The sequence below is a fragment of the Oncorhynchus keta genome, chromosome 26, assembly GCF_023373465.1.
Source record: "Oncorhynchus keta strain PuntledgeMale-10-30-2019 chromosome 26, Oket_V2, whole genome shotgun sequence".
In the NCBI taxonomy this organism is placed as follows: domain Eukaryota; kingdom Metazoa; phylum Chordata; class Actinopteri; order Salmoniformes; family Salmonidae; genus Oncorhynchus; species Oncorhynchus keta.
This window is the reverse complement of record NC_068446.1, coordinates 38,175,865-38,203,473: the sequence shown is the minus strand read 5'-3', so window position 1 is coordinate 38,203,473 and position 27,609 is coordinate 38,175,865. Positions and strand designations below refer to the sequence as shown.

The window sequence follows — 27,609 nt, the reverse complement described above, 5'->3', positions numbered from 1 at the left end:
CCAGTTTTGAAAGCAGTTCCTCCATGAAAACCCCAATTTAACCATTAATATATTGTGTTTGAGTCAATACTATTTCTGAGAAACCACCTTTTAATCAACAAATGTCGAACATTTCCTCTGATCTCAATTTATAAACACTGCACTCTTTTCTTTCTCATCACACCATATTGAAAAGTGAATATGCTTTATATGGCATGTTCCTTCTTAGTAAAATGTATGCATGGACTCAGTTGCTGCAACTACCTTCCTACTGTGTGTGTGTGTGTGTGTGTGTGTGTGTGTGTGTGTGTGTGTGTGTGTGTGTGTGTGTGTGTGTGTGTGTGTGTGTGTGTGTGTGTGTGTGTGTGTGTGTGTGTGTGTGTACTTGTTTAGATCAGCTTGGTACTAGTCTCTTGTTGAAGATACTGCTTAAGTGTTATAATCTCTAATAAACAAGTAAAAACTTATAACAAAAAGTACATGCTGTCTTCTGTCCACTGATAAACACCTAATACAAGTCAATGATTCGATTCTGAATTTGTAAGGAAATCTCAGTCTTTATTTTTTTCTGATTGTCTGTCTCACCAAGTTGTACTGACACTTTTAGAGCCAACACCGGCTAATAAATACAATGAAATGTTAAAATGCACAATTGAATTTCAAATACAATACTTAACACAAAATGTGTGGGGCCAGGAAAAATTACGTCTGCTTCTGTAGGTTGAAACTGACCGGTGGTCTGAGTGACCTTTGAATTTGTGTCAAAGGTCAGAGCACTTCAGGCAGCACTGAAGCTAAAACAACTATTTATGCATAAATAATACAAATGTTACTAAACTGGAAATGTACTCAAATCTGGCGTCCACACAGGTGATGTTTTGTTTGTCAGAATTTTGTCATTGTTGTTTTCTAACGACAACTTCACATTAGACAGTACTGAAAAAATACCACTCATATCCAGTGCCTGTGATGCTTATAAAACTTGAAACAATGTCTTTGCATGAGGTGAACAGTACAGCTCTCCTTTTCTCTGTATTGCAAGCAAAATCAAACTTCAGTCGTAACAAAAATGTTATTTTCTACCAACCTACAAAATATAATTCGACATGGTCGTAAAGAGATACAAATCACATACAAATCAACCAGAAAACAGAGTAACCTAAACCCGCCTAAAATAGAGGTTGTAAAAGTATACATATTTTCAAAGTAGAGATGGGCATGTGAAAATAGGACTTATGGGTATATTTTAATTTACCTGAAATACATATTTCAACATATTCTTGCACTACTTTTTTGAAATGCTAGAGCTAATATTGACCAATATTGATGTTTTTGTTTTTGTTTTCTTTGCCAATATACCAATTTTACAAAAACAAAACATTGGTTTGTATTTTGAAAACCATCTCTGGCTCCATAATTGTAAACTGATCAATTCACATAAACAAATCTGATCTTCTGAATCTAGGTACAATAGAGTAAATAAAACCTACATTTAAAAAAAACGAAATATATGATGGCCCTACCATATAGATGACTGTCGGGACCGCTCCTCTGCCTTTTCCTATATGACAAATAGAACTTGAATAGTTCAACTTTAAGACTTATTGTGCCTATTATGATGTCCTGTGTCTTTATCAACATTTGCAGAGTCTATACAACATGTTTTATTCACAACCTCTATAGTCAAACAAAAGAGATTTCAAACCTAAAAGCCACTCCAGCTGAACGTCAGTGTACTGTAACAGTTGACCAAAATAACGAATTTGATCGTTTTTGGCCCCTTTGCATTATGGATGAATTAAAGGGGAAGTTCAGGATTGTACAAATCGATGTTAGATTATTCCTCACCCTGAAAGTATTCTATGGGCCAGGAGAAACTGTAACCCATTGTTTATTGGTTTTCTCTAAACAGCCAATACAAAATTAGGCTAGATTCAAATCAGGTTAAGTGTTAACCAGCGATAGGCAACACCCGCATAGCTGATGTTTTGTTGGTGTTGGAGCTGTCAAGTCAGTGAGCAGCTGCTCTTGATCATTGTCACGAAGTCACACCCATCCCACTCGCGTTAGAAGTTCAGAACGAGAAAGTGCAGGCTATATACTGTAGAAATAATGGCGCTCAAACTGAAAATCATTCAGTGAAAAGATGTGGATTTCTATCAGCCTAATTGAGGTGTAAATTACATCTCACATTCCAGTGTTCCAACTTGTAAACAAAGCTGCATGGGATTTTTCTTAATGCGACTCCGTGCAGCCAATGGCAATGTCTGCTTTAGGTATATAATGCCAAGACCTTCTTGTGGATTTGACAGCGCTAACGCAGTTCCACCTCCGACACCACCACCAAAACATCCGCACTGCAGATGTCAACTAAAGCGGCAGCTTTCTCCTAATAGGGACACCTCAGCAATGAAAACGGACTGTATAAGACTTATTGCAGCATCAGCATTAAGACTAGAATATTTGAGTGATGTGAATGTAGGTTTGGCACATTTGAAGAAAAACTGTACAATATCTCAGAAAATAATAATTATAATAATAGGTATTTTCTCCTCTGTTTCATTGTCAGTCTGAAAATGTCTAACACTCACTCGTATGAAATCAAAACACATTCACAAGCTGGCACAGCATACCTGAGCAAGGATATAAACCCCATCATGAACAGTAATGTAACATATTGTAAGCATTTGTGGAGAAAGGTGTAAATGTATTGTACTCATAAGAAATAATAAGGTAGGATGAAAGCTAAGGATTTATATTCACTTTCAAATGTTAAAGTCCTGACAGTCCAAGGTTTCTACAGGCAGTAAGTAACCTGTCAGGAAAGTGTCCATGGAAATCCAGAAACCCACAATCAAAGGAAACATATCATAAAAACGTAATCACACTTAAAATAAACATTTAACACCGATAGCTGTTGAAGACCAATTTCTGATGTGTCAGTGAAGTCCATGGACTCTCCTGTAAAAAACCACAGGCAGAAATGTGTCAGTTATCTCTTTGTTCGAACATTCTCTTCTCATCGCCCTGACTCTTACTTGCTCTTGTCTGTGTTGGATTGTCTTGTTCACTGTCTATCTGTCTGGAGGTTGTCTCAGCCCAATCACTCAGAAAAAGTGTTCTTGTCCAAAATGGTAGTTTGAGAAACATGGGCAGTCTGTGAGATCTTCAAATGCTCAGTGTATGTCACGACCTGTCCAGATTCAATCAGAGAATGCTCAGTGTATGTCATGTCCTGTCCAGAGTTAATTAGAGCGTGCTCAGTGTATGTCACATCCTGTCCAGAGGCAATCAGAGAATTCTCAGTGTATGTCACGTCCTGTCCAGAGTCAATCAGAGAATGCTCAGTGTATGTCACATCCTGCCCAGAGTCAATCAGAGAATGCTCAGTGTATGTCACATCCTGTCCAGAGTCAATCAGAGAATGCCACATCCTGTCCAGAGGCAATCAGAGAATTCTCAGTGTATGTCACGTCCTGTCCAGAGTAAATCTGAGCATGCTCAGTCCGTGGTGCATCAAATCCCGGACAAACTGTTCCGCCCCCCTTGTACAGTTGAAAAGTTGTTCTGAGCAAAACTCAGTCTCTGTCATATTGTCCTGCTTAATTTTTTTTCTAAAAGTTCAGAAGTTCTTCTGAGCAGGTTCAGTTGGCACTGACAGGCTCCCGTGTCTCGTGGTCGCTGCTGTAGTCCGATTTGTCCTCAAAGTCTTCGTACATGTCTATCTCGTCCTCCCCGTTGACCGGGTGGTCACCGGTCACCATGGCAACCGGCTCTGGCTTGACTACGCCGAACGTGCTCTGGATGACAGGAATTGCGGGCTCGGGGCTGGCCGACGCACTGGAGCAGTCTGATGTTAGGTGCGGTGAAGGCGTGGCTGTCGCCATGGTGATGGCGCCCGGGTAGAGGCCTCCAGCGCTGTTGCTGATGGGGATCTGAGGCTGTGGCCTGAGGTAGAGAAGAAGAAAGAAAGACAGAAAGAAAGAAAGAAAGAAAGAAAGAAAGAAAGAAAGAAAGAAAGAAAGAAAGAAAGAAAGAAAGAAAGAAAGAAAGAAAAAGAGAGAATGAAGAGAGAGAAAGGGAGGGATAAGGAAGGAAAGAGAGAGAGAGAGAAAAGAGTGGAGATAGAGTGAGAGGAGAGAGCGACAGAGATAAAGAGATTGAGTGAAAGAAAGAGGGAGAGAGAGATAGGAGGAGAGTGAGCAGAGAGTGAGAGACAGAGAAAGAAAGAGAGAGTGAGAGGTAGAGGTAGCGAGGGAATGAGAAAAAGAGAGCGCGACAGAGAGGGTGTATTAGAAAAACAGATTCATTCTTTACCAGACTGATTTTGAACGGTGCATTAATTCTTCAGCTATTTAAAACAAGTTGAACAGTAGCTCACTCTCTTCTTTTGGACAAGCCTTAACACAGAGCTACTGCCAGCACACAGAAATCCTGTGAACGTCAGCTAAATAACCTTTCCATAAATGGATGGAATGAAGGTAAACACATATCACTCAATCAAGCCCTCTGGCTCCTCAAATGAAGCACATAAACCAAGAAAATTGCTGTCAGTTTCCTCACCTAACAGTTCCTCCTCCCCCTTCGAGAAAACAATTACAGCAGAGAACAGACTTAAACTACTTAAAAACAACCCGGTTTCCATTATACGGCGAGCCTGGTTGAAATTGGTTATACCTCAACTTATAGCCAAGTTATTTGATTTAGTCATGAGTGAAACGCCAGCCGCTACAGCAAATCAGGCTTTGCATTCGCTTGACCACACACAGTAAATGACAGAGTTAAGCCTGTGACATCTACCTATACCGCCACTCTCCCCAGTTAGCACATTTGGCTCCTTGGAAGATTTGGGAATGTATGTTTTTTGTTTCAAATTGGTTTATGGGAACGAAGCCATAAGTTTCCTGACCGGTAAAATTGAACATTTTTAAACGTTCTGAGAACAGAAGGGAACATTTTGCCCGGTCTGGGACTGTTTATTTTGAGGTTGCAGTGAGGTTGTGAGAACATTGTACTCTGGTTCCTTAAAAGTTTTCATGTGAGGTTTTATTAACGCTCTGAGAACGGAAATGGTAAGTTATGAAAACATAAATTTTATACTTTTTCACTGCATTTGTTGATAACGACATCTGAAAATAACCTGGACACATTCAGTAACATGATAAGGAAATAGAATGTGGGGTAGGTGCAACATGAGACAAAATAAATTGCCCAAGTGGCCACAAACCTCTCCAAAGTGTGTACAGTTCCTATGTCATTTCAATGCACTTTAATGACTCAAAGAAGAGTCATCAACTATAATGTGCTTTTTTGAGCTCTCCTAGCTGTGCCGTTGAGGAACTAGAGCAAGCAAGTACTGTTGTTGTTTACGTAATCCAAAAACAGACAATTTTAAATCACAATCTGGGTCAGTTGGGCATCAATTGAAAGCTTGTTATATTGTTCTATTGTCAACATCTTACGGTATTAGACTTTCACAAGGGAATTCAGAGAAACAGATCATCATTTTGGTGCTCATAGAAAGGAGTGCATTCAGGTGCGTGTTCCGTGGGGAATCTTCTGCACAATAGACAAACATAGGCTCATTCTCTTCAGGACAACCCAGGGTATGACACCATGTCATATTGTACATTAAACATAGTGATCATAAACTTTGACAATGTATATGACTTTTATGATATGGAAATGTGAAGTGCACATTTGGACTCACGGGTGTTTGGTTTCCTTGTATGACATCAAATTAGTATTTATTTTAACCCTCAATGTCTTTCAAAATAAATTGAGTCCTCTTAATTTACAGCATTTCCCTCACTCAGACAACAAAAGTTGTCCAAATAGCGGGAGGGATGGGGGTAACTTCTTCTCGCTAGTGGTGCTCAAGTTCAGAACGGCTGTCAGTCAAAACCCATACAGCAATGTGAAGTGCAGAGCCTGAGCTCTGACATCATTTATAGCATGTTACTGTACAGCCACTGCATTCCAGTTTAGGCACTTATCAATGACAAAATCTACCATTTTCAACCCACGCATACAGTGCATTCGGAAAGTATTCAGGCCCCTTCCCTTTTTGCACATTTTGTTACTTTCAATCTACACACTTACTCATCAATATACACACTATACCCCATAATTACAAAGTGAAAACACTTTTCAGACCCTTTGCTATGACACTCGAAATTGAGCTCAGGTGCATCCTGTTTAAATTGAGCATCCTTGAGATGTTTCCTCAACTTGATTGGAGTCCACCTGTGGTAAATTCAATTTATTGGACATGATCTGGAAAGGCACACACCTGTCTATATAAGGGCCCACAGTTAACAGTGCATGTCAGAGCAAAAACCAAGCCATGAGGTCGAAGGAATTGTCTGTAGAGGTCCGAGACACAGATCTGGTGGAAGGGTACAAAAAAATGTCTGCAGCATCGAAGGCCCCCAAGAACACAGTGGCCTCAATCATTCTTAAATGTAAGAAGTTTGGAACCACCAAAACTCTTCCTAGAGCTGGCTGCCTGGCCAAACTGAGCAATTGGGGGAGAAAGGCCTTGGTCAGGGAGGTGAACAAGAACCCGATGGTCACTCTGACAGCACTCCAGAGCTCCTCTGTGGAGATGGGAGAACCTGCCAGAAGGACAACCATCTCTGCAGCACTCCACCAATCAGGCCTTTATGGTAGAGTGGCCAGACAGAAGCCACTCCTCAGTAAACGCACATGACAGCCTGCTTGGAGTTTGCCAAAAGACACCTAAAGGCTTCTCAGACTATGAGAAACAAGATTCTCTGGTCTGAAAAAAAAACAAGACTGAACTCTTTGGCCTGAATACCAAGGGCCATGCCTGGAGGAAAGCTGGCACCATCCCTACGGTGAAGCATGGTGGTGGCATCATCATGCTATGTTTTTCAGCGGCAGGGACTGGGAGACTAGTCAGGATCGAGGGAAAGATGAATGGAGCAAAGTACAGAGAGATCCTTGATGAAAACCTGCTCCAGAGCACTCAGGACCTCAGACTGGGGCGAATGTTCACTTTCCAAAAGGACATAGAGCCTAAGCACACAGCCAAGACAATGCAGGAGTGGCTTTGGGACAAGTCTCTGAATGTCCTTGAGTGGCCCAGCCAGAGCCTGGACTTGAACCCGATCGGACATCTCTGGAGAGACCTGAAAATAGCTGTGCAGTGACGCGCCCCATCCAACCTGACAGAGCTTGAGAGGATCTTCAGAGAAGAATGGGAGAAACTCCCCAAATACAGGTCTGCCAAGCTTGTAGCGTCATACCCAAGCAGAATCGAGGCTGTAATCACTGCCAAAGGTATTTCAACAAAGTTCTGAGTAAAGGGTCTTAATACTTATGTAAATGTGATACTTCCGTTTTTTTTATATATAAATATATATATAAATATATAAATATTGCTTTGTCATTATGGGGTATTGTGTGTGGATTGATGAAGAAAAAAACTATTTAATACATTTTAAAATAAGGCTGTAACTAGGATTGCAAAATTAACTTTCAATAAATTCCCTGGTTTCCCATAATCCTGGTTGGAGGATCCTGGAATCAGGAGGAAATAAGTAGAAAATCTGGAACCCTCCAACCAGGATTTCTGGAAAAGTTCCCAGGATTTTGCAACCCTCGCTGTAACGTAACAAAATGTGGAAAAAGTCAAGGGGTCGGAATACATTCCGAATGCACTGTAGGTACGGGTGTACAGGGCTACAACAGGGCTACAACAGGGCTACAACAGGGCTATAACAGGGCTACAACAGGGCTACAACAGGGCTACAACAGGGCTATAACAGGGCTATAACAGGGCTACAACAGGGCTACAACAGGGCTACAACAGGGCTACAACAGGGCTACAACTTTCCCTTAATGTTTCAATAGGACTTTCAATAACACTGCTAGCGTATTCTGGGTTAACTATTTGGAACTATTTGGAACTCCAACCACAGATAGGAAACATGGGATTTCATTTCCTTGGGCATTAATCATGCCAACACATTTTTATTTATTGGGACATGGCATCAGTGAGATTCAAACCTATGATCTTCTGTTCTCTATCCATTGAATAAGTCCACTGCGCCACCAGGATGAACCTAGCATGCCATGTTTTTTTATGAAAATAATGTTCATTTATTTGTATTTTTTTAACCTTCATTTAACATTTTAGTCTATTCAAAAATACACATTTTAAAAGAAACAAGCACTCATTAAGATCAGTGTTACTGGGCCACACACATGAACACACTTAACAAGATAGAGGATAGAGACAGTTTGGTTGATGCTGAGAAATAATATTTTAAATAACATTCTCTTCATGTTCTGAGAATGGATTTTATAACGTATGATGTTAATGTGTACAATTCCATTTTATTTACATTCCCAGAATATTGCCAAGAACTGACATAAAAGAGAATCATACCTTCTCTGAACGTTCTGAGAACATCGCTTAAGTCACAACATTTGAGAACTTAAAAATATGCCACTAAAAAGATTGGGAACTGTTCTGTGGAAGTACTGAAATTCACAAAAAATAACATTGTTTCTTAACGTTCTCAGAACAATTTGAGAACATGACTTTAGATGGAAACCTGTAGGAAACGTTATCCTGAAGTACTGAAATTCCCACAGAAGAACATTGTTTCTTAACATTCTCCAAACTATTTGAAAACATTCCCAATGTCAAACAAGTTGGAGAACGTTCCTAGAACATTACAAAAATGTAAATGAAATATAACCATGCTTGAACTTTTAAGAAACGTTCTGTTAAAGTAATGGAATACCAAAAAAGTATGTTTTTTTCTAAAGTTCCTTAACTATCATGCACCATTCCCAGAAAGATGTGGGGAGGGTGTATGCAAAATAATCATAGGACGACCACGCTCTCACCAAGCGCTAAGAAATATGGTTCTCAGAACATTGTGTGCTAGCTGGGTCTCTCTCTCCCTCTCTCTCTCAAACATCTGCTTACGTTTTATATCCTGGTAGTGTAATGTCTGTGTCCAATTTCTACCGCCCGCAAGCGCCCGCCATTGTCCTAATTTAATAAATGACAACTATTAAAAATCGTTCCAATTCAAAGCTGTGCCCCTGGTAAATCCATTGAAACGAGGCCCGCCGTGATGACTTAAAACACATCCATGCCTGTTTCCTATTAAGACCAAGCCACTAGTTTTGTCCAAAATGGCACCCTTTTCCCTATATAACGCACTACTTTTAATCAGGGTCCCGGTCAAAACTAGTGCACTATTTAGGGAATAGGGTGCAACTTGTGACACTATCCTTGTTCTCAGCGTTGCCTACAGTTTGACAGAAGAGGATGAGAAAAGCATAATGATAAGAGACCTCATTATCGCTAAACTAGTAGTTTGGATAACAAATTCAGCTCACAGCTCAGCACTATTGCTTGAGGGACATGGTCAGAGTCAGTACTTGGTACAGTGGGAATGAGCCAGACAAAGAACAACTTCCCTTAACAAAATGATTAGGAACAGTTATAGGGAGTTTTACCTGGCCACCGTGCTTCTACACCTGCATTGCTTTCTGTTTGGGGTTTTAGGCTGGGTTTCTGTACAGCACTTTGAGATATCAGCTGATGTACGAAGGGCTATATAAATACATTTGATTTGATTTGACCAGTTGACTCAAGTGTACCATCTGAAAATGTGAGCATGAAAAAATATTAAAGGGATTGTTGATCCCAGGATCACTGTTTACTTATCACTAAACTTGGTATTAAAGGGGAAGGTGCAGTTGCTACATCCACTTTTGGACTTGTAAATTAACTATGTCTACCCAATGATTCTTGACTAATATAACTACTAAATTCCTCATGAGCTTAGTTCAACTGTCTGTCATACCACATCAGAACCCAGAATATAAGCTTGTTTAACTCCAACGTTTGTAAACAAAGTAAATGTCAACAAAACACTATACAGCCTCAGAATATGGTTAAAACTATACTTTTGATATCATGGATGATCAGTCCTAACAACTCTGTCTATGAATTTGAGAATGGTTACACATTTTGTCCAGCTCATCCGTCAGCTTTTTATCTAAAACAGGGGTGAGGAGAACACTTAGTTATAGTTTGAACTGCTGATTGCTGCTTTAAAGGCTAATTACACTCCAAACAGTTTTCTGACTTCAAAATAAGTCTAATGTCAAGATGAATTCACATACCACTCCATCGGTTATGTTTTTACATCTATATTCAAATGATTGAACAATATCCCTTTGTTATAGAAATGGTGCTTATCTTTTTCCATTTTAGATTGTGGCATAGAGCTGAATCTACACAACAGATGACCTGGGACATGGATTTATGTCAACAGAAGACCATTTTGAGGTTTGAAAACATCTGACACAATTGGATTATGGAGTGTAATGTCCCTTTAAGTACACTATCAGTTAGCCTAAAGAGTTTGTCCCAGTAGTTGAGTTGGAGTGTCTCTCTCTTCTTACCCCACACTGAAGAACTGCCTCATCTCCTGTCGCCGCGAGCGCATCATCTGCTTGTACTCCCCGATGCGCAGCTTCTTCCCGTCGATGATGCAGGTCCTCTTGGGCCGGGGCTTGTACTTGTAGTTGGGGTACTTCTCCAGATGGTTCTTACTGAGACGGGCCTGTTCCTCATAGTATGGCTGCTTCTCCTGGTTGCTCATGGACTTCCAGCGAGAGCCTGGACATGGATAACGGGACACACGCACCAAGAGTCAGGGTTGAAACACAAACTACAGCGTAAGGACGAACGCACACACAAACAAACACACTCACATGTTCACACACACACACTCAACGACAGCATGAGGGTATTGGTGTTTGAAGAGTGTATTGGAGTCAGTTCGTCCAGTATGGTCCTGTAAATATTTTTTCACCGTTTAGTGGATTACAATGTTCTGTAAATTGATTGTTTATGTTCTAATAATGGGGTTAAATTAGCCATTGAACAGTATGTGTCAGTACTTCCACTGCACTGAATCTATACTGTCTTACTTCAATCATAGCAGGACATCTCTTCAGGTAGGAGCCTCTAATAAGAGAAACGTTTGAAAAAACAGTCTTAGGATTGGCAGGGGATCTCTGATACATTGTGTTCTCAACATGTCTCTCCTATAAGCACCCAGCTGACAGAACAAGTGAACAGGTCCGTTACCGCAGGAATGGAGCACATCTGCTTTCTGACAACCCATTATACACACCGCAGATAGGACACACACAGAGAGGAATCTAGGCCTGCGTCCCAAATCGCACCCTATTTCCTAGTTAGTGCATTACTTTTGACCAGGGTCCACAGGGCTCTAGTCGAAAGTAGTGCTCTATATAGGGATTGGGGTGCCATTTGGGATGCATCTAGGAATCTGTTTACCAACGTTTATCGAAACTCCCTTATTTTTTTTACTAAGGAAACAGGAAACAGTGAGGACACTCCTTTTTTTCATCATGTCCCTCGTCTCCAGCTGTGTTATTGTCTGGGCACCACACACTCCATCCTCTCCTGATCGCCTCTCAGGTCTAGCGTTTCCCTGGTGTCACCACAAGCAAACCGCTAGCTAGGTAAATATCCGGAATGTTCTGTCTGATAGGTGAACTCTGACCCTACATTTTTTACCCCAACTTCGAGTGATGAGGTTTGAGCTATCCAATTCTTTAGAATGATAACTTCAGTGATATTGAACAATGGTCTATGGATGAGAAAAGTGCAAAGATTGTATATCTTTAATTCAGCGTTCAGTTTGCATCTAAAATATTTTAGCAAACAAAGTCACTTAATACCATTTGCTCAAAGCTAAACATTTTAGCCTAGTGGAACACCAATTCACGACAGAAAACTATTTTCTCTCTAAGTATATACAAAGCTGTAGCTAAAGGCCTAAAGACCAGGCACATAGTCCCCCTTCTAAAAAACAGCTCCTACACGTTGCCAAGCAACATTCCAAGTTCATTCATGCAGTCTATGAACTATGAGGGCTGTCTCCCAAATAGCACCATATTCCCTATATAGGAATATGGGCCCTGGTAAAAAGTTGGGCACTGTATACTGTTTGAAATAGGGTGCCATTTGGGATGTAGATCGGACTTAAATCTCAAGACAGTGGAGCCCTTCAGCCATTCTGTGTACAGCAAAGTTTAGTGCTCTGTGAATAGCTAACTGTGTTAGTTAGCTAGCTAGTATCAACACAAGAAGCACTCTTCACTGCATACATCCATCACCCCAGTTGGGGTCTCAGTGGAGTGTATGTGTGTGTGAGAAAGAGAGTTCAATGTGAATACTGTATTTTGTAAGGGAAATATATCATTTTTTCCAATATAGTGTTTGAATTATTAAATTAGATTGAATAAAATAAGGTCAGATAAATTGATTGATTCATCGATCGATTGGTAGTTGAGTGATGTACAATATTTTGAATATATTATTGAATGTTTAGGTGGAGATGGGGGGGTAGTAGTAACGCTCTGATTCTGTCTCATAAGCACACAGTGTGCACAGTTACCTCTATAAAAGAGCATGCCTGCAAGCTATCTATTTAATGGACCACCATGTTTTGTATTTAAGACGCCACCAACAATTTCCTCAAGGCGAGACAACAGTTCCTATTGGACAAATTCAGCTAGGACCCTCCCCATTTCTTTCCGTTTGCTTCTGTTTAAGAAACATTTTGCAACAGAATTGGCGTAATGAATATGCCCCAGTGGGCAGCCAGTATAAAATGCCCTCTTGCACCAGCAGCATAGTGCAGATGCCAGCCTATAGAATAAAAGTTAGAGGGAGTTCCCCCCTTTTGAGGAACTCCCCCGTGGTGTTGTGCTCCATCCTGTCAACACCAAAATGAATTTAAGAAGATCATGAGTGGGACTTTTATTGCTCAATCTAATTCATGCTGATTCTAAAAATTAAAACAGATATTCTCAAACTCGCAAACTTTTGATTGACTTAAACAGCTGCTTAAACAAAACAAGAGCATCATTTATTTTTCAACCCAAAGCAATGAGACCCAATCAGTCCTCCACGACAACAAAATAATAAACAACATAGTAGGCTAATTAGTCCTTTGTTTTTGAGATATGCTTAGCCCAAAAGACGGTGTGAGTCCTCAGACTTGGAGGGAAGTAAACGTCATTCCGCCACCCAAGAATAGCAGAGCACACTTTAATGGTTCAAGCAGCTGATCAATCAACCTAGTGCTTAGCAAACTGTAGAAGTGCTTTGCAAACTTGTTTTTTGTGTGTGTTTGATAAAATATAAAGTTATTTTACAACAACAAAAAATGTAAAACAGACTTACAGCATGCTTATAGAGAAGTGCACTCAACATGAAAGAAATGGATAGTAAGAAGATTGGGAGCTGTTCTATTAGAATTCAGCGCAGCTTTTGATGTCATTTATCATAACCTTTTGCTGAAAAAACGTAGGTGTCATGGATTTGCATCCTCTGCCTTATTATGGATTGAGAGTTACCTATATAATAGAACACTGAGGGTTTTCATTAATGGACGACTCTCTCATGCAAATTCAGTTGAGTGTGGTGTACCGCAGGGCAGCTGACTAGGGCCATTATTGTTTTCTGTTTTTACAAATGACCTCCACTGACCTTAAATAAAGCCTGTGTGTCTATGTACGCTGACGACTCAACAGTATACACGTTGGCGGCAACAATAAAATAACTAACGGACACCCTTAACATAGAGCTCCAGTCAGTTTTAGAATGGGTAACTAGCCATAGGCTGGTGGTAAATATCTCAAAAACAAAAAGCATAATTTTTGGGACAAACCACTCGCTCAATGCTAAACCTCGTTTAGATCTATTATTGAATAATGTGGCTATTGAGCAAGTTGAGCAAACTAAACTGCTGGGTGTAACCCTAGATTACAAGCTGCCATATTCAAAACATAGACTCGATGGTTGCTAAAATGGGAAGAGTTCTGTCCATGATAGGGTGTTGTTCTGCCTTCTTGACATCTCAGCCGACCAGACAGGTCCTACAGGCCCTAGTTTTGTCACAGCTAGACTACTGGCCAGATGTGGTCATGTACGGCAAAGAAGCACATAGGTAAATTGATGTTGATCCAGAACACCAGGAGCACATATTGCACTTAGATGTATAAGGAAGGAAAGTGTCAGTAACATGCATGTCAGTCTCTCCTGGCTCAAAATTGAGGAGAGATTGACTGCATCACTATTAGTCTTTGTGAGAGGTGTTGATGGTACCGAACTGTCTGTTCAGTTGGCACACAGTTCGGACACTCATCGGTACAACACAAGGCATGCAACCAGAGGTCTCTTCACAGTCCCCAGGTCCAGAACAGATCCTGGAAAACACACAGTATTAAATAGAGCCATGACTACATGGAACTCTTCCATCCTAGGTAATACACAGCAATAAACAGCTTCTACCCCAAGCCATAAGACTCCTGAACAGCTAATCAAACAGCTACCCAGACTATTTGCATTGCCCCCCCTCCCACACTGCTGCTACTCTGTTATTATCCATGCATAGCCACTTTAATAACTCTACCTACATGTACATAATTATCTCAATTACCTCGACACCTGTGCACCCGCACATTGACTCTGTATACAGGGGGTATATAGCCACACTATTGTTATTTAATTCTGCTCCTTAATTATTTGTTATTCTTATCTCTTACTTTTTTGGTATTTTCTTAAAACTGAATTGTTGATTAAGGGCTTGTAAGTAAGCATTTCACTGTAAGGTAACATATGATTTGATTAAAAAAACAGATAAAATAACACCTTACTGCACAAAGGGGACTGTGAAGAGACTCAGCCATTTTATATATATTGTATTGTAATTTGCACTGTACTATGTATTACACCTAGATATTGCGTGTACTGATATGTAGGCTGTGTGTGACATACATTTTAAATGTATGTAGATCGGTCCTTGACTAATAATGTTCTGTACTATGTATGATGTCATGTTTCATGTGGACCCCAGAAGAGTAGCTGCAGCTTTTGTAGCGGCTAATGGGGATCCGAATAAACATCAATACTAAATACAAAACAATTTGACTAATCTATTTTTCCATATTTCCAGGTCCTATTCTTGAAGATAAAGGCGTACTAAATAATTGGAATCACTGGAAATCTGACAGATTGTTTTTTTTAACGGAAAGATATCGTCACGATCGTCGTAAGGAGCGGACCAAAATGCAGCGTGGTATGTGTTCATGATGATTTTTTAATTAAAGAAAGCACTGAATACAAACTATACAAAACAATAAACAAATAACGACCGTGAAGCTATAATGAGAACTGTGCTGACACAAGCAATTAACACCCACAATGACAAAGCAGGCTACCTAAATATGGCTCCCAATCAGAGACAATGACGAACACCTGATTGAGAACCATATCTGTACAAACACAGAAACAGACAAACTAGACATCCAACATAGAATTTCCACTCAGATCACACCGTGATCAAACAAAACATAGAAACATACAAAGCAAACTATGGTCAGGGTGTGACAGATATAGCCTAATCATGGCTTAATCATATTATTATATGAAGTAGAAATGGGTTAGAACATACATACAGAACCATACAGAACCAACACAAAGTACGCTCTCGTTGGCTGGCCCTCGCTTCATACTCATTCCCAAACCCACTGGTTCCAGGTCATGTACAAGTCTCTGCTAGGTAAAGTCCCGACTTATCTCAGCTCACTGGTCACCATAGCAGCACCGACCCGTAGCACACGCTCCAGCAGGTATATCTCACTTGTCACGCCCAAAGCCAATTCTTCCTTTGACCGCCTTTCCTTCCAATTCTCTGCTGCCAATGACTGGGACAAACGGCAAAAATCTCTGAAGCTGGAGACTCATATCTCCCTCACTAGCTTTAAGCACCAGCTGTCAGAGCAGCTCACAGATCACTGCACCTATACATAGCCCATCTGTAAATAGCCCATCCAACTACCTCATCCCCATACTGTATTTATTTATTTATCTTGCTCCTTTGAACCCCAGTATCTCTACTTGCACATTCATCTTCTGCACATCTACAATTCCAGTGTTTAATTGCTATATTGTAATTACTTCGCCACCATGGCCTATTTATTGCCTTACCTGCCTTATCCTACCTCATTTGCACACACTATACATAGACTTTTTCTACTGTATTATTGACTGTATGTTTGTTTATTCCATGTGTAACTAACTCTGTGTTGTTGTATGTGTCGAACTGCTTTGCTTTATCTTGGCCAGGTCACAGTTGTAAATGAGAACTTGTTCTCAACTAGCCTACCTGGTTAAATAAAGGTGAAATATTTTTGACAATAAAAAAAAAAGTCAAATAAAACATCTATTTATGGCTATGAAAACTCTAACATTGATTTATCCTGCAATAGATGTATTTCAATTAGTAATATTCATTTGTTTTCTTCTAATGCCTCTTAAGCAGGTTGACGTTAAGCAGGTGAGTCTTGTCTGAGGCAGAACTGAGCAATTTCCGCTAGATGGGCCAGCTGCAAAGGCAAAATTGCCTATGTTGTACATATTAATGAAAACAAAAATAGCTTTTTGGTGTTAATTTAAGGTTAGAGGTAGGCATTAGGGTTAGCAGTGTGGTTAGGGTTAAGGTTAAAATCGTACTTTGTGGCTGTTTCAGCTAGTGACCACTCTGCAGAGCTGCCTCAACAAGATTTATGATGAAAAACGCTAATTTGCGCCTCTTAAGGGGTGAGTAATCTACAAGTACCTGATTACCTTACTGAGTTTTGGTAATCCAAAAGTTACTTTACTGATTACAATTTTATACAGGTAACTGGTAAAAGTAACGGATTACATTTAGAATGTAAGCTACCCCAGGCTGTGTTACAACTGGCCATGAACGGGAGTCCCATAGGACAGAGCACAATTGGACCAGCATCGTCCGGGTTAGGGGAGGGTTTGGCCGAGGGGGATTTAACTTGGCTCATCGCGCTCTAGTGACTCCTTGTGGCGGCCCGGGTGCTTGCAGGCTGACTTCCGGGTCGTCAGTTGAGTGGTGTTTCCTCTGACACATTGGTTTAGCTGGCTTCCAGGTAAAGTGAGTGGGTGTTAATTATGAAGCGAGGCTTTGTGGGTCATGTTTTGGGGGTGACGCATGACTTGACCGATGCCTCTCCGGAGCCCGTTGGGGAGGTGCAGTGATGAGACAAGATTGAAAATTGGTTCGCAATTGGATTTCACGAAAAAGTAACCTACCCAACCCTGACTATTGGGTCGCAGCATTTTTTATTTGTTAACTATACACCACTTGCTCGGAAGCCCTATCGGACCGACGGGATGATTTGCTATGTTTTCACACTCAAAACCGCTAAATTGGTTTCTGTGGTATATCAATCCACTTAATTTTTGCAAACGAGCATAGCCTTGGATTCATGCATGTTAACATTAGAAGCCTACTCCCTAAGTTTGTTTTACTCACTGCTTTAGCACACTCTGCCAACCCCTATGTCTTAGCTGTGTCTGAATCCTGGCATAGGAAAACCACCAAAAACCCTGAAAACTCCATCCCTAACTATAAAACAATTCGCCAAGATAGAACTGCCAAAGGGGGCAGTGTTGCAATCTACTGCAAAGATAGCCTGCAGAGTTCTGTATTACTATCCAGGTCTGTACCCAAACAATTCGAGCTTCTACTTCTAAAAATGCACCTTTCCAGAAACAAGTCTCTCACTGTTGCCGCTTGCTATAGACCTCCCTCTGCCACAAGCTCTGCCCTCGACACCATATGTGAATTGATTGCCCCCCATCTATCTTCTGAGCTCGTGCTACTAGGTGACCTAAACTGGGACATGCTTAACACCCCGGCCATCCTACAATCCAGTAGGGAGCCTGCTCGCCTCCCTACCACTGAGGAAGTACAGTTCCCGCTCAGCCCAGTCAAAACTGTTCGCTGCTCTGGCCCCCCAATGGTGGAACAAACTCCCCCACGACGCCAGGACAGCGGAGTCAATCACCACCTTCCGGAGACACCTGAAACCCCACCTCTTTAAGGAATACCTAGGATAGGATAAGTAATCCTTCTCACCCCCCTTTAAGATTTAGATGCACTATTGTAAAGTGACTGTTCTACTGGATGTCATAAGGTGAATGCACCAATTTGTAAGTCGCTCTGGATAAGAGCGTCTGCTAAATGACTTAAATGTAAATGTAAGTTTATTGACCTCAATCTCACACAAATTATCAATGAACATACAAGGTAGAACTCCAAATCAGTAAACTCGGGCATCCTCATAGATGTCATCCTAACTAACTCGCCATCCAAATACACCTCTGCTGTTTTCAAACAAGATCTCAGCGATCACTGCCTCATTGCCTGCATCCATAATGGTTCTGCGACCAAACAACCACACTTCATCACTGTCAAACCCTACCCTGGTCAACTGCCACAGCAACCCCCACAGCAACCCGTCAAAGCCCCCACCATTTCTCCTTTACCCAAATCCAGATAGCTGTTGTTCTGAAAGAGCTGCAAAATCTGGACCCCTACAAATCGGCCGGGCTAGACAATCTGGAACCTCTCTTTCTAAAAATTAACTGCCGAAATTGTTGCAACCCCTATTACTAGCCTGTTCAAGCTCTCTTTCGTATCGTCTGAGATTCCCAAAGATTGGAAAGCTGCCGCGGTCATCCCCCTCTTCAAAGGGGGTGACACTCTAGACCCAAACTGCTACAGACCTATATCTATCCTACCCTGCCTTTCTAAGGTCTTCGAAAGCAAAGATAACAAACAAATTACCAACCATGTCGAATCCCACCGTACCTTCTCCGCTATGAAATCTGGTTTCAGAGCTGGTCATGGGTGTACCTCAGCCACGCTCAAGGTCCTAAACGACATCATAACAGCCATCGATAAGAGACATTACTGTGCAGCCATATTCATCAACCTGACCAGGGCTTTCGACTCTGTCAATCACCACATTCTTATTGGCAGACTCGACAGCCTTGTTTTCTCAAATGATTGCCTCGCCTGGTTTACCAACTACTTCTCTGATAGAGTTCAGTGTGTCAAATCGGAGGGCCTGTTGTCCGGACCTTTGGCAGTGTCTATGGGGGTGCCACAGGGTTCAAGCCTCGGGCCGACTCTCTTCTCTGTATACATCAGTGATGTTGCTCTTGCTGCTGGTGATCCTTCCTGTTTGGCTCTGTCCGGGGGTGTCCTCGGATGGGGCCACAGTGTCTCCTGACCCCTCCACTCTCAGCCTCCAGTATTTATGCTGCAGTAGTTTGTGTCGGGGGGCTAGGGTCAGTTTGTTATATCTGGAGTACTTCTCCTGTCCTATTCGGTGTCCTGTCTCTTTCTTTCTCTCTCTCAGAGGACCTGAGCCCTAGGACCATGCCCCAGGATTACCTGACATGATGACTCCTTGCTGTCCCCAGTCCACCTGGCCGTGCTGCTGCTCCAGTTTCAACTGTTCTGCCTTATTATTATTCATTTATGAACATTTGAACATCTTGGCCATGTTCTGTTATAATCTCCCCCCGGCACAGCCGGAAGAGGACTGGCCACCCCACATAGCCTGGTTCCTCTCTCGGTTTCTTCCTAGGTTTTGGCCTTTCTAGGGAGTTTTTCCTAGCCACCATGCTTCTACACCTACATTGCTTGCTGTTTGGGGTTTCAGGCTGGGTTTCTGTACAGCACTTTGAGATATCAGCTGATGTACGAAGGGCTATATAAATAAATTTGATTTGATTTGATACACCTCTACGCAGATGACACCATTCTGTATACTTCTGGCCCCTGTTTGGACACTGTGTTAACTAACCTCCAGACGAGCTTCAAAGCCATACAACTCTCTTTCCGTGGCCTCCAACTGCTCTTAAATGCAAGTAAAACTAAATGCATGCTAGTCAATCGATCACTGCCTGCACCTGCTCGCCCGTCCAGCAACACTACTCTGGACGGCTCTGACTTAGAATACGTAGACAACTACAAATACCTAGGTGTCTGGTTAGACTGTAAACTCTCCTTCCAGACTCACATTAAGCATCTCCAATCCAAAATTAAATCTAGAATCGTCTTCCTATATCGCAACAAAGCATCCTTCACTCATGCTGCCAAACATACCCTCGTAAAACTGACCATCCTACCGATCCTTGACTTCGGTGATGTCATCTATAAAATAGCCTCCAACACTCTACTCAACAAATTGGATGCAGTCTATCACAGTGCCATCCGTTTTGTCACCAAAGCCCCAGACACTACCCACCATTGCGACTTGTACGCTCTCGTTGGTTGGCCCTTGCTTCATACTCATCTCCTAACCCACTGGCTACAGGTTATCTACAAGTCTCTGCTATGTAAAGCCCCACCTTATCTCAGCTCACTGGTCACCATAGCAGCACCCACCCGTAGCACGCGCTCCAGCAGGTAAATCTGTAAACAGCCCATCCATCTACCTACCTCATCCCCATAATGTATTTATTTATTTATCTTGCTTCTTTGTACACCAGTATCTCTACTTGCACATTCATCTTCTGCACATCTACCATTCCAGTGTTTAATTGCTATATTGTAATTACTTCGCCACCATGGCCTATTTATTGTCTTAACTCCCTTATCTTACCTCATTTGCACTCACTGTATATAGACTTTTTGTTTTCTTTTGTTCTACTGTATTATTGACTGTATGTTTGTTTATTCCATGTGTAACTCTGTGTTGATGTATGTGTCAAATTGCTATGCTTTATCTTGGCCAGGTCGCAGTTGCAAATGAGAACTTGTTCTCAACTAGCCTACCTGGTTAAATAAAGGTGAAATAAATAAATAAATAAATAGAAACAAGGCCACAGTGTATGGGGGCCATCTTTAAAAATATATATTTGTATATTGTTAGTTGTTTTATACACTTTATTAAAGGGATACTTCATTATTTTGGCAAGGAGGCCCTTTATGTAGTTCTCCAGAGTCAGATGAACTTGTTGATACCATTTTTATGTCTCTGAGTGCAGTTTGAAAGAAGTTGCGAACTCGCACTACCACAATTGCTAACTAGCATGCTAGCAGATACCCATAGACTTCCAGTCATTTTGCTAACGCTAGTTAGCATTGGCTCATGAAAGTACCTTTATATTCCTTCATACTGGAAACAGAGACATACAATTGATAGCCACCAGTTCATCTGACTCTGGGGAAGTAGATAAAGGGCCTCATTGCTAAAATGCCGAAGTATCCCTTAAAGACCGCTAGGAAATTAGAGGGTGGGACCGGCAAGTGGGAGAAAGTGTGAGAGGGATGGACGCATGGATTGAAACCTGGTCTCCAGTGGGGAGTTTTATTTGTAACATGCCAGGGAGTTTTACCACTGCACCACGGCTCTGAACAAAAGAGGTCATCTTACCCAGGATCTTGCTGATGTTGGAGTTATGCATGTCGGGGAAGGTCTGCAGGATCTTCCTCCTCTCGTCCTTGGCCCACACCATGAAGGCATTCATGGGCCTCTTGATGTGGGGCTCGGCACTGTTCCTGCCCCTGGCCTCCCTGAAGACCCGTGCTTCCGTAGTGCTGGCACCACCTGTGGGATGGGAGGGACATTGCGTTACTTACTCAATCATTCACTTGTTTGTGCAAAAAAAGCCACAAAATGTCACAAGTACATGTTCTGCGCTGTATGTCCAAGAGCTGGGATGACGCTCCGATTATCAGCCAGATAAGATCTCCGTTTATTCTCCCGTGTTTACTGCTCTGATTTCAAGCTATAGCGTGATGAATGCTTCCCAATCCACCGTAGCCTGTAAACACTGGAGGTTTATGGAAAACAGGTGGGCTTCTGGGCCAGAAAAGAGAAAAGTCCCCAATCTGTTTTAACTGCCTTCCTTCTGCTTGCATACTTCGGCAGGGTGGAATTGTCTGAGACACAAACAGTACTAGTGGGTTGGAAAGAGGGGGAGAATATAGAATAGCGTTTCTAGTTCCCCGTAGACATAAGTCCTTCATTTGAAAAACAACAAAACGGAAACCCTGTCACTTTATTTGTATTTAGCTGAGGGATTGTGATGGGGTTATTTAACAAAGCTCATTAGGCCTTAAATTATCAGAAACAGCTGTAAATATCATAGAGTGGGCCTTTAAATGGGCAATCTGCAGTTTCTGCATCACTTTTTGGAGTGATATGCACCCAATGTTTCTTGACTAATACAATTTATAAATGCCTCATGAGCTTAGTTCAACTGTCAAACTGCCATCAGAACCCAGAATATAGGCTTGTTTAACTCTAAAGTTTGTAAACAAAGTAAATGTAAACAAACACTGTATAGACTCAAAACATGGTTACAACTATACTTTTGATATCATGGATGGTCAGTCCTTGCATCTATAGCTCTCTCTTTGAATGGTGACATTTCTCCAGCCCTATCCCTCAGCTTTTTACTGAAACCGTGGTGGGGATTATGTTTTGTTATAGTTTCAACTGCTGATTGCTGCTTTAAGTGCAAGGCATCTGTTTGGAGAACATTTTGCTTGGACTGTCAAGTGTCCACTTATGAGGCGTTCCGAGAGGAACACAATACATATGTGTCTGGTGAATACCTGTGTTCAGAGCAAACTCTCTGTCTCTGTCTATTCTATAGGGAACACAGTTGAAAGAGGCCCAAAAAATGTGGCGCCACCTCATGCATGTTAACATTAGAAGACTACTCCCTAAGTTTGTTTTACTCACTGCTTTAGCACACTGTCAACCCCTATGTCTTAGCCGTGTCTGAATCCTGGCATAGGAAAACCACCAAAAACCCTGAAATCTCCATACCTAACTATAACATTTTGCGCCAAGATAGAACTGCCAAAGAACTGCCAAACTGTTGCATCTACTGCAAAGATAGCCTGCAGAGTTCTGTCATACTAGCCAGGTCTTTACCCAAACAATTTGAGCTTCTACTTCTAAAAACGCACCTTTCCAGAAACAAGTCTCTCACTGTTGCTGCTTGCTATAGACCACCCTCTGCCCCCAGCTGTGCCCTCGACACCATATGTGAATTGACTGCCCCCCATCTATCTTCTGAGCTCGTGCTACTAGGTGACCTAAACTGGGACATGCTTAACACCCCGGCCATCCTGCAATCTAAGCTTGATTCCCTCAATCTCACATAAATTATCAATGAACCTACAAGGTACAACCCCAAATCTGTAAACACGGGCACCCTCATAGATATCATCCTAACTAACTTGCCCTCCAAATACACCTCTGCTGTTTTCAATCAAGATCTCAGCGATCACTGCCTCATTGCCTGCATCCGTAATGGGTCTGCGACCAAACGACCACCCCTCATCACTGTCAAATGCTCCCTAAAACACTTCTGCGAGCAGTCCTTTCTCATCGATCTGGCCGGGGTATCCTGGAATGACATTGACCTCATCCCGTCAGTATAGGATTCTTGGTTATTCTTTAAAAGTGCCTTCCTGACCATCTTAAATAAGCATGCCCTATTCACAAAATGTAGAAGTATGAATAGATATAGTCCTCGGTTCACTCCAGACCTGTCTGCCCTTGACCAGCACAAAACATCCTGTGGCGTTCTGCGTTAGCATCGAATAGCCCCCGTGATATGCAACTTTTCAGGGAAGTTAGGAACAAATATACACAGGCAGATAGGAAGGCTAGCTTTTCAAACAGAAACTTGCATCCTGTAGTACAAACTCAAAAAGGATATGGGACACTGTAAAGTCCATGGAGAATAGGAGCACCTCCTCCGAGCTGCCCACTGCTCTGAGGCTAGGAAACACTGTTACCACTGATAAATCCACTATAATTGAGAATTTCAATAAGCATTTCTCTATGGCTGGCCATGCTTTCCACCTGGCTACAGCTACCCCGGTCAACTGCCCGGCACCCTCCACAGCAACCCGCCAAAGCCCCCACCATTTCTTCTTCACCCAAATCCAGATAGCTGATGTTCTGTTCAACCTGTCTTTCGCATCGTCTGAGATTCCCAAAGATTGGAAAGCTGCCGCAGTCATCCCCCTCTTCAAAGGGGGTGACACTCTAGACCCAAACTGCTACAGACCTATATCTATCCTACCCTGTCTTTCTAAAGTCTTCAAAAGCCAGGTTAACAAACAAATTACCAACCATTTCGAATCTCACCGTACCTTCTCCGCTATGAAATCTGGTTTCAGAGCTGGTCATGGGTGCACCTCAGCCACGCTCAAGGTCCTAAACGACATCATAACCGCCATCGATAAGAAACATAACTGTGCAGCCGTATTCATCGACCTGGCCAAGGCTTTCGACTCTGTCAATCACCACATTCTTATTGGCAGACTCGACAGCCTTGGTTTCTCAAATGATTGTCTCACCTAGTTTACCAACTACTTCTCTGATAGTGTTCAGTGTGTCAAATCGGAGGGCCTGTTGTCCAAATCTCTGGCAGTGTCTATGGGCGTGCCACAGGGTTCAATTCTCGGGCCGACTCTCTTCTCTGTATACATCAATGATGTCTCTCTTGCTGCTGGTGATTCTCTGATCCACCTCTACGCAGATGACACCATTCTGTATACTTTTGGCCCCTCTTTGGACACTGTGTTAACTAACCTCCAGACGAGCTTCAATGCCATTCAACTCTCCTTCGGTGGCCTCCAACTGCTCTTAAATGCAAGTAAAACTAAATGCATGCTAGTCAATCGATCACTGCCCGCACCTGCTCGCCCGTCCAGCATCACTACTCTGGACGGCTCTGACTTAGAATACGTAGACAACTACAAATACCTAGGTGTCTGGTTAGACTTTAAACTCTCCTTCCAGACTCACATTAAGCATCTCCAATCCAAAATGAAATCTAGAATCGGCTTCCTATATCACAACAAAGCATCCTTCACTCATGCTGCCAAACATACCCTCGTAAAACTGACCATCCTACCGATCCTTGACTTCAGCGATGTCATCTATAAAATAGCCTCCAACACTCTACTCAACAAATTGGACGCAGTCTATCACAGTGCCATCCCTTTTGTCACCAAAGCCCCATACACTACCCACCACTGCGACCTGTACTCTCTCGTTGGTTGGCCCTTGCCTATACTCGTCGCCTAACCCACTGGCTACAGGTTATCTACAAGTCCCTGCTAGGTAAAGCCCCACTTTATCTCAGCTCACTGGTCACCATAGCAGCACCCACTCGTAGCATGCGCTCCAGCAGGTATATCTCATTGGTCACCCCCAAAGCAAATTCCTCCTTTGGTCGTCTTTCCTTCCAGTTCTCTGCTGCCAATGACTGGAACGAACTGCAAAAATCTCTGAAGCTGGAGACTCATATCTCCCTCACTAGCTTTAAGCACCAGCTGTCAGAGCAGCTCACAGATCACTGCACCTGTAGATAGCCCATCTGTAAACAACCCATCGATCTACCTCATCCCTATACTGTATTAATTTATTTTTCTTGCTCCAGTATTTCTACTTGCACATTCATCTTCTACACATCTACCATTCCAGTGTTTAATTGCTATATTGTAATTACTTCGCCACCTTGGCCTATTTATTGTCTTAACTCCCTTATCTTACTCATTTGCACTCACTGTATATAGCCTTTTTGATTTGTTTTGTTCTACTGTATTATTGACTATATGTTTGTTTCTTCCATGTGTAACTCTGTGTTGTTGTATGTGTTGAATTGCTATGCTTTATCTTGGCCAGGTCGCAATTGCAAATGAGAACTTGTTCTCAACTAGCCTACCTGGTTAGAAGTTAAAGTTAAAAATTAGACAAGGACCCCAAGTGAAGGGTCACTGGCATCCATTTAGCCTGAGCAGGATGTGCCCACTTTTAGCTCAAACCTAACTTCTTCTACTGTCCATAGTCGCGGTTATGAAGTTTTGGAGTGGGTGGGGTCAGGGGTGCGGTCTTTGCCTGCGCTGCAGACGGCTGTATCGGTCCGCTAATACAGGACTATTAAAAGGCCCAGTCCACTACTTTTGTGAAGAAAAAATATATATAAAAGAAAAAAAGAAAAACACACACACACACATACATACATATACACCCAGTACCGTGCAGAAGTTTTAGGCAGGTGTGAAAAAATGCTGTAAAGTAAGAATGCTTTCAAAAATAGACATTAGTAGTTCATATTTATCAACTAACTAAATGCAAAGTGAGTGAAGAAAATCTAAATCAAATCAATATTTGGTGTGACCACCCTTTGCCTTCAAAACAGCATCAATTCTTCGAGTCAGGGATTTTGTAGGCATTATAGTCAGGTGTTTGATTAAACAATTATACCAAACAGGTGCAAATGATCATCAATGCAATATGTAGGTTGAAACACAATCATTAACTGAAACAGAAACAGCTGTGTAGGAGGAATAAAACTGGGTGAGGAACAGCCAAACTAAGCTAACAAGGTGAGGTTGCTAAAGACAGTTAACTGTCAAAAGTCATACACCATGGCAGGACTGAGCACAGCAACAAGACACAATGTAGTTATACTGCATCAGCAAGGTCTCTCCCAGGCAGAAATGTCAAGGCAGACAGGGGTTTCCAGATTTTCTGTCCAAACTCTTTTGAAGAAGCACAAAGAAACGGGTAACGTTGAGGACCGTAGACACAGTGGTCGGCCAAGGGAACTTACTTCAGCAGATGAAAGACACATCATGCTACAGACCTATATCCATCCTATCCTACACTTCCCTTCGCAATCGGAAGATGTCCAGCAGTGTCATCAGCTCAGAATTGGCAGAAAATAGTGGGACCCTGGTATATCCATCTACTGTCCGGAGAAGTCTGGTCAGAAGACTTGTGACCAAAAAGCCATACCTCCGACGTGGAAACAAGGACAAGCGACTCAACTATGCATGAAAACACAGGAACTGGGGCCGGATTCACAAAACCTTAAGAAGACATTTCTTCTTAACTGCCATTTTTTCCTTAACTATAGACTTAAGAAGAAAGTTAAGCAAAGTTACCATTCCTCAATAAAGTTTTTGGAAATGTTCTTAAGGTTTCTCCTAAGCTTCTTCCTAAGAAAATGTTAAGAAGAAATGGGAATCTTGAAAATAATGTTTAAGGATTTCTTCTTGGTAATGTACTTTAGGACAGCTGAACCCTTTTCTTGAGATGAATGGATACTTTTGTAACCATGCGCGTTTTCTTGCTCCACAGACACATTTGGCTACCGGATATTAAATACAGCAAGAATACAAATGAAACACGCATAATCTAGAAATCTAGTAATTAAGAATATATTTCAATATTCTAGAAGTGTTAAATAGTTAAATTGTTATGGCTGCATTTCCACTACCGGGATCGATATGACAACTACCAGTGAAAATAGAGGGCGCCAAATTCAAACCACAGAAATCTCATAATTACAATTCCTAAAACATACATGTGTTTTATATAATTTTAAAGTTAATCTTGTTGTTAATCCCACCCAAGTGTCCGATTTCAAATAGGCTTTTCAGCGAAAGCACTACAAACGATTATGTTAGGTCTCCACCAAACCACAATAAGCACAGCCATACACATGGAATTATAGATATACCTCTCCTTAATGCAAATGCTGTGTCAGATGTTTTTTTTTACATTACAGAAAAAGCAACCCATGCAATAATCTGAGACGGAGCTCAGAACAATAGCCAAATTAAACAATTTCAAAGTCACAAAGTGCGTCCACTATAACGTGACGAAATGTCCAAA

The 27,609-nt window shown here is 41.8% G+C and overlaps 1 protein-coding gene across 1 annotated transcript in view; it reads right to left on the bottom strand.

Moving 5' to 3' along the window:
- Nucleotides 1-516: 516 nt before the first annotated feature.
- Nucleotides 517-27,609, bottom strand: part of LOC118359350 (transcription factor SOX-6) — a 216,043-nt gene continuing 188,950 nt past the window's right edge. The window contains exons 14-16 of the mRNA XM_052480705.1: nt 21,328-21,501; nt 10,438-10,654; nt 517-3,927 (exon numbers count right to left, since the gene is read on the bottom strand). Of these exons, the coding sequence (XP_052336665.1) occupies nt 3,624-3,927; nt 10,438-10,654; nt 21,328-21,501 (695 nt within the window). The 3' untranslated portion in view covers nt 517-3,623. The remainder of the gene's footprint in view (nt 3,928-10,437; nt 10,655-21,327; nt 21,502-27,609) is intronic.